Below are 8,817 nucleotides of genomic sequence, written 5' to 3'. Positions count from 1 at the left end.
TGACCATTTGACAGGCAGATAAAAAGCACAGCCTCAGCACCAGCCTGGACAGTCCTTGATTAAGGCTTCTAATCACATGGTTGAACCTCTCTGATTCAGAGGGGTTGGGTTAAATGCGGAAGACACATTTCAGTTGAATGCATTCAGCTGAACAACTGACTAGGTATCACCCTTTCCCTTTCTTTCAAGTTTTACACACAGAATCCTCCAGGCTCTGACCTACCTGGCAACTACCAGAGTTTCAGCATCCAGTACAAGCACAGCCTACAACAGGTCCTCTAACCTGCTCCTCTTTCTACAATACTGAACCTCACAGTACTAACTAGATCTACAATACTGAACCTCACAGAACTAACTAGATCTACAATACTGAACCTCACAGAACTAACTAGATCTACAATACTGAACCTCACAGAACTAACTAGATCTACAATACTGAACCTCACAGAACTAGATCTACAATACTAAACCTCACAGAACTAACTAGGTCTACAATACTGAACCTCACAGAACTAACTAGATCTACAATACTGAACCTCACAGAACTAACTAGATCTACAATACTGAACCTCACAGAACTAGATCTACAATACTAAACCTCACAGAACTAACTAGGTCTACAATACTGAACCTCACAGAACTAACTAGATCTACAATACTGAACCTCACAGAACTCTAACTAGGTCTACAATACTGAACCTCACAGAACTAACTAGATCTACAATACTGAACCTCACAGAACTCTAACTAGATCTACAATACTGAACCTCACAGAACTCTAACTAGGTCTACAATACTGAACCTCACAGAACTCTAACTAGATCTACAATACTGAACCTCACAGAACACTAACTAGATCTACAATACTGAACCTCACAGAACTCTAACTAGGTCTACAATACTGAACCTCACAGTACTAACTAGATCTACAATACTAAACCTCACAGAACTAACTAGGTCTACAATACTGAACCTCACAGAACTAACTAGATCTACAATACTGAACCTCACAGAACTCTAACTAGGTCTACAATACTGAACCTCACAGAACTAACTAGATCTACAATACTGAACCTCACAGAACTCTAACTAGGTCTACAATACTGAACCTCACAGTACTAACTAGATCTACAATACTGATCTTCACAGAACTCTAACTAGATCTACAATACTGAACCTCACAGAACTCTAACTAGATCTACAATACTGAACCTCACAGAACTAACTAGATCTACAATACTGAACCTCACAGAACTCAAACTAGATCTACAATACTGAACCTCACAGAACTAACTAGATCTACAATACTGAACCTCACAGAACTCTAACTAGATCTACAATACTGAACCTCACAGAACTCTAACTAGGTCTACAATACTGAACCTCACAGAACTAACTAGATCTACAATACTGAACCTCACAGAACTAGATCTACAATACTGAACCTCACAGAACTAGATCTACAATACTAAACCTCACAGAACTCTAACTAGATCTACAATACTGAACCTCACAGAACACTAACTGGATCTACAATACTGAACCTCACAGAACACTAACTAGATCTACAATACTGAACCTCACAGAACTCTAACTAGATCTACAATACTGAACCTCACAGAACTCTAACTAGATCTACAATACTGAACCTCACAGAACTCTAACTAGATCTACAATACTGAACCTCACAGAACTCTAACTAGATCTACAATACTCAACCTCACAGAACTCTAACTAGATCTACAATACTAAACCTCACAGAAATCTAACTAGATCTACAATACTGAACCTCACAGAACACTAACTGGATCTACAATACTGAACCTCACAGAACTCTAACTAGATCTACAATACTAAACCTCACAGAACTCTAACTAGATCTACAATACTGAACCTCTCAGAACACTAACTGGATCTACAATACTGAACCTCACAGAACTAACTAGGTCTACAATACTGAACCTCACAGAACTCTAACTAGATCTACAATACTGATCTTCACAGAACACTAACTGGATCTAGAACCATCAGCTAAATTCAAACCCTGCTGTATCTTGCTACAGCCCAAGTTTCAACCCCCTAGTCAACTCACACCAGATCCCCATCCCTCTCATGAGTCTGTAGTACAATACTGTATGATATAAACTGTCAGCTAAAGTCAAAGCACTGCTGTGTGTCCCTGTTCTGACCTGCAACTGTGGTACTGACTTTCACCCCCAGTAGACACACGCAAGCTCTTCCACCTGCTCCTCTAGCTGTACAGCAGTGCATATGTCCATAGTACAATACTACACCATGAGAAGCTATCCCAGGTAGAGCTAAACTGAAACCCTCTGTCCCAGTCCTGCCTGGTAACAGGACTGTTATTGTGAAGTACACGTACGGTACAAGACAACAAAAACTGCTGCAACCCATGTAGTGCTGAGCCCCAAACCAGCGGTGTCCTGTCTCGATTGTCACCCCCCACCCACACATCTCTCCTCCTTCCCAGGTTTGTCCTCTTACCTTTGTGACAGTCATGCAGAGGCAGTGGGCGAGGAGCGAGCCGGTGTCCACTTAAACCAAAACTGTAATACGCCGCAGGAGTGAGAGAGAGGAGAGCTCTGCTGAGTACGCACACAGAGAGAGAGAGAGAGAGAGAGAGAAAGAGAGAGAGAAAGAGAAAGAGAGAGAAAGAGAGAGAGAGAGAGAGAGAGAGAGAGAGAGAGAGAGAGAGAGAGAGAGAGAGAGAGAGAGAGAGAGAGAGAGAGAGAGGAGGGGAAAAGCCGGGTTACTGTGTGTCTCCCGCTAAGTGGTGCTGCTGTTGCCCAGTGCTGCTGTTGCCGAGTGCTGCAGTGAAGTAACAGGAGGGAGGCAGCGTGTGGTTACTACAACAGGAAAACGCTCTGCTCTGCTCCGTTCAGTTCCCCTCCCTCTCCCCCTCCTGTCCCCCCTCTCAGCCCTCCTACACACCCACACTGGCTGCACTCCTCTCTCTCTCTCCCTCATCCTGTTCTTTTTCTGCCAATCTGATTACAGACTAGCTAATGAAGCTTATTAATGTGCAGAGGGATGGAGGGATTGGTGTTGCCTGGGACAGGAGAAGGCTGCAGTGGAAGAGAGAGAGAGGGAGGCAGAGCCCAAAGAGCTGTGTGCTGTGTCGCAGTCTACTGCCCGGGGTGTGAGTGCCAAAAGGCTGCACATCAGCTAGTGCGTGTGTGGGGAAGAGAGTGTGAGAGAGGGAGTGATGGAGAGAGAGATGGAGGGAGTGATGGAGAGAGAGGAGAGAGAGGGAGTGATGGAGAGAGAAGAGACGAGTGATGGAGAGAGAAGAGAGAGGGAGTGATGGAGAGAGAAGATAGAGGAGTGATGGAGAGAGGAGTGATGAAGAGAGAGGAGTGATGGAGGGAGAAGAGAGAGGAGTGATGGAAAGAGAGGAGTGATGGAGGGAGAAGAGAGAGGAGTGATGCAGAGAGAAGAGAGAGGAGTGATGGAGGGAGAAGAGAGAGGAGTGATGGAGAGAGGTAGTGATGGAGAGAGGAGTGATGTAGAGAAAGATGGAGGGCAGGATTCAGTTCACTTTTAACCTTGTTCTGGAAATGTATAGCGGGTAAGAAATATTTAGATAGAATCATTAAATGGCACGACACACACACACATGTACTCAGACACGGTACTGAACTTCTTAATCTGAAATGCTGACATTATTGAGAGCCAGCAACATACACATCACTTCACTTAACTTCACTACCCATAGTTCAGAAAGGAAAGTGTGTTTCACCATTTATTCTAAAATATTAAAATGCATAGTGTTGGAGTTAGGACTCTGCTCCTTCAGGGCAGCTCACTGCCGGAGCCAAGAGTTAGGACTCTGCTCCTTCAGGGCAGCTCACTGCCGGAGCCAAGAGTTAGGACTCTGCTCCTTCAGGGCAGCTCACTGCCGGAGCCAAGAGTTAGGACTCCGCTCCTTCAGGGCAGCTCACTGCCGGAGCCAAGAGTTAGGACTCCGCTCCTTCAGGGCAGTCCGCTCCTTCAGGGCAGCTCACTGCCGGAGCCAAGAGTTAGGACTCCGCTCCTTCAGGGCAGCTCACTGCCGGAGCCAAGAGTTAGGACTCCGCTCCTTCAGGGCAGCTCACTGCCGGAGCCAAGAGTTAGGACTCCGCTCCTTCAGGGCAGCTCACTGCCGGAGCCAAGAGTTAAGGCTCCGCTCCTTCAGGGCAGCTCACTGCCGGAGCCAAGAGTTAGGACTCCGCTCCTTCAGGGCAGCTCACTGCCGGAGCCAAGAGTTAAGGCTCCGCTCCTTCAGGGCAGCTCACTGCCGGAGCCAAGAGTTAGGGCTCCGCTCCTTCAGGGCAGCTCACTGCCGGAGCCAAGAGTTGGGGCTCCGCTCCTTCAGGGCAGCTCACTGCCGGAGCCAAGAGTTTGGGCTCCGCTCCTTCAGGGCAGCTCACTGCCGGAGGCAAGAGTTAGGACTCCGCTCCTTCAGGGCAGCTCACTGCCAGAGCCAAGAGTTAGGAATCCGCTCCTTCAGGGCAGCTCACTGCCGGAGCCAAGAGTTAGGACTCTGCTCCTTCAGGGCAGCTCACTGCCAGAGCCAATCATCATAAGATGATAATAGAACTACAGACAGTCAGTATGATATGCTACATCAGATCCCCTGAAGGATCAAACCCAGAACCCAGACAGGTGGAGGCGGGGCTGGGATATCAGAAAACAACAAGCATAGTGAGTAACAGCTAGTTACAGCAGCAACGGCAGCAAGACACACCAGCAAGTGTGTGAACGTAACATCCTGCATTGAGGAATCATGTGTAGAACTGGTCAACTTAAATAGACTGCATGTAAGTAGAGTGTGAATCCAATTGGTGCGATATCCGCTGATGAGATCAGCTGATGCCCCTACACTGGGGTTCCCCTTCTAAACTAGCTCCCCTTCATTTCCCTGAGACTTTGTTGAATGTGTGTGTGTGTGTGTGTGTTTGTTTGTGAGTGAGTACCAGTCTACGTCCATTCGTGCAGGAAGTCTTACTTGAGGATGGGTGTCAAATCAATGGACACACTAGGACTACTTCCTGTTAAGAACAATGATCTTTCCTCAAAACACTGTAAGACACTTCACAGTCGCTTTTATTTAGATAAGGGGAAACATAACTGTAAAACTCACTGGACATTAAGAACCTCAACATTCAACTTCATATGTGAATCAATGCTGTAGCCTCAGATGTTTGCAGAGGAACTATTCACATTGGAATAAGGATGTTGTGCAGAATGCTACAGTGTCAAGGACATCTACGAAATACATAAAAGAACGGCTTGCAGAATACCATTGGTGTTAACCATGTATTATTAACCATTTCATTCCCCTCTGAAATATCTCAAAACAAAACATAAATACACTGTCTGACCTCTGTATGATCACACTGTACTGCCTGGACTGTCTGACCTCTATATGATCACACTGTACTGCCTGGACTGTCTGACCTCTATATGATCACACTGTACTGCCTGGACGGTCTGACCTCTATATGATCACACTGTACTGCCTGGACGGTCTGACCTCTATATGATCACACTGTACTGCCTGGACTGTCTGACCTCTATATGATCACACTGTACTGCCTGGACTGTCTGACCTCTATATGATCACACTGTACTGCCTGGACGGTCTGACCTCTATATGATCACACTGTACTGCCTGGACGGTCTGACCTCTATACGATCACACTGTACTGCCTGGACGGTCTGACCTCTTTATGATCACACTGTACTGCCGGGACGGTCTGACCTCTATATGATCACACTGTACTGCGTGGACGGTCTGACCTCTATATGATCACACTGTACTGCCTGGACGGTCTGACCTCTATATGATCACACTGTACTTACTGCCTGGACGGTCTGACCTCTATACGATCACACTGTACTGCCTGGACGGTCTGACCTCTATATGATCACACTGTACTTACTGCCTGGACGGTCTGACCTCTATACGATCACACTGTACTGCCTGGACGGTCTGACCTCTATATGATCACACTGTACTGCCTGGACGGTCTGACCTCTATATGATCACACTGTACTGCCTGGACTGTCTGACCTCTATATCATCACACTGTACTGCCTGGACTGTCTGACCTCTATATGATCACACTGTACTGCCTGGACTGTCTGACCTCTATATGATCACTGTGATAACAAACATACTCATATGTGATTGGTATTGGAGTCAATGCATCTTCACATAGCTGTATCAAAGTCCTCCATTCTATGTAATGGGGTCAACCCGATCTAGGTTGAGCTAATTAATAGATATCATTTCATTAAGACAGTTCAACTGGGGAATAAAAAACGTTTCCCTGTGTATTAATGTTATTTTTGTTCAGAAACCATCTGCCTATATTCATCCACATCTGGGGTACGACTGATTACACCAACAAACTACAATGTATTGAAGACATTCAATATGGGTGGCATAGGTCAGAGGGGAAATGAACTTTACATTTTAGAATACATGGCACAGTGTTGTAAAATTACTTTGATTCTTTATTAAGATTCTGTACACTTTTACAAAAAAAGAATTCCAAAAGGGTTCTTTGACTGTTCCCATAGGAGAACCCTTTTTGGTTCCAGGTAGAACCCTTTTGAGTTCCATGCAGAACCCTCTGTGGAAAGGGTTCTACATGGAACCCAAAGGGTTCTACGTGGAACCAAAAAGTGCTCTTCAAAGGGTTCTCTGACGGGGACAGGCGAAGAACCCTTTCAGGTTCTGGATAGCACCTTTTTTCTCCAAGAGGCCTGAAATGAAATTAATATGAAATTAAATGAATCAAATCTGGAAAAGTCTGAAAGCAGAACAACTTATTTTTCACCCACCATTTTTCCAAGAACCAAAGAATCGCAGCATCTTTGTTTTTGTCACTAGTGACTTTGGTTTGTAACACTGATGTATCTGATTCTCTGACAGGATTATTCATCCTGTATGTTGGAAGCATTCTCACATTCCATTCCACACTGTTAAAAGGCAGGGGCAGACTGGGAGGACACAAGGGGGGTGGGGGGCGGAGTGGAATAGGATCAGGAATAGGAGCTGGGGGCTTGTGTGACTGGGCTGAGGACTGGAGAGGAGTAACTCAGGCCCAGAGGTTACAAAGCCCTGGGTCTGGCCGTTTCCAAGCTCATCTGTCCAAAGTAAAGAAACAGAATTCTTCCGCTGATCGTGTTCCTCGACCCTGGATTTTATAATGTGTGGTGAGACATTTATTAAAGTGAGTTGACATGCTCAGACTTTGACACCCTTGGTTGTGTACAGTGGTATCTAATTGAAATGTTCTATTTTTCTATGGGGAATGTCCACTTTTCATAAACACTGATGGAACCAAATGACTGGGTGTATTCTTTGTTTTTCAGATTGCTGGGTTTCCTGCTTTAACTCAGACTAAATAAAACATTCAAGATCCTCTATTTCTTTTCTTTTAGCTAGAATCCTTAGTTGATACATTACATTTTGGGATAATAAATTAATCATATATACTCATAGATTTTTGAAGAATATTACTTATTAATGAGCTTAGTTCAACTGCCGTAACCCATCAGAACCCCAAATATAAGCTTGTTTTACTCCAATGTTTATAAACAATGTACATGTAACCAAACACTTTATAGCATCAAAACATTGTCTAAAACTATATTTCTGATATCATGGATGGTCAGTCCTTGCATTCATACCTCTGTCTGTGAATTTGAGAATGGTTACATTTCTCCAACCCCATCCTTCAGCTTTCTACCAAAACATAGGCGTGGTGGTTGCTTTGTTATTGTTTCAATTAAGGATTCTACCTTTAAAGACCATTCAACACCACATCATTTCTCTGGTTTTCAGAACTACCAAACTAAAAAACTATTGTTCATCTTAAAACTCATCTGAATTTGCAGCATTTCCTCTGCTGCACGCAAGCCACAGAATGTTGTTATGAGCCGTCCTCCCCTCAGCAGCCTCCTGTGATGGAAGCCAGTCTTCCTGCAAAATTGAGACGTCACAAAGGCCAAAGCTACACTATCACAAATATATCCGTTATGGGAGACCACCCTCTGGTGGCTGTAAGTAGAACTGCGGCAAAAAGTATTTTACGTTTTTCACTGTAGTATTGCAACAATATTCCATACTTCCGTCTATGAGACGGTTCCAGTGTGTGTCTGGGTTAACCGTATTTATGCCACTGGATATCCTGGTTAAACCGATGTGGTTTAAATGCTTCTCTGTCTCAACTGGCCCTCAATGTCAAGTCTACCGTCATAGTAGGCCCGCCTAGACCAGGCCTACACTAGACTCTTGCACTACAATATATCTCAAATCCAATAACGACCTTTATATTCCACCATTCTATCAAGTGCACAGAGTTTGTAGCTGCCCTTATGATATGAAATCAGCCCCAGACTCTCTGAAGGTAAGTCACTGGGTGGAGCAGGCTGTTAATAATACTGATAACAAGCCCTTTGAAGTTCACTGGGGCCCTATTATCAAGTATTTCCCATATCAACAAAGTAGTCTGTAATTTTCCGCATATTTTCAGTGATAAATTCGGTACATTGTGTTTGGCTTGCTGGTCGGTGACATGGCATAAGTGCATAAGGAGAACTCTATGCCCAATCCAAGGTACGTTGCTCAGTTGTATGCATAATGGAAACTATCACAGTTGTAATGTGTATCTACATCAGAAGTACACTGCAGCTGTTTATGTAAATACATGGTTTTAGTGACACGTAATGGTTTAACAATAAAAAACATGTTCATCAAGTTTCAACATCGATTTTGCAAATGTATTTCCCCTGACACCACTT

The 8,817-nt window shown here is 44.4% G+C and overlaps 1 protein-coding gene across 1 annotated transcript in view; it reads right to left on the bottom strand.

The window, feature by feature from the left end:
• The window catches only part of LOC106595117 (coronin-2B), an 86,239-nt gene extending 83,312 nt beyond the window's left edge, over positions 1–2,927 (bottom strand). Inside the window, exon 1 of the mRNA XM_082957949.1 lies at positions 2,506–2,927. Coding sequence (XP_082814075.1) covers positions 2,506–2,520 — 15 coding nt within the window. The 5' untranslated portion in view covers positions 2,521–2,927. The remainder of the gene's footprint in view (positions 1–2,505) is intronic.
• Positions 2,928–8,817: the final 5,890 nt, after the last annotated feature.

The sequence above is a fragment of the Salmo salar genome, chromosome 11 (assembly GCF_965601325.2).
Source record: "Salmo salar chromosome 11, fSalSal1, whole genome shotgun sequence".
In the NCBI taxonomy this organism is placed as follows: domain Eukaryota; kingdom Metazoa; phylum Chordata; class Actinopteri; order Salmoniformes; family Salmonidae; genus Salmo; species Salmo salar.
This window is presented reverse-complemented; position numbering and strand designations above follow the sequence as displayed.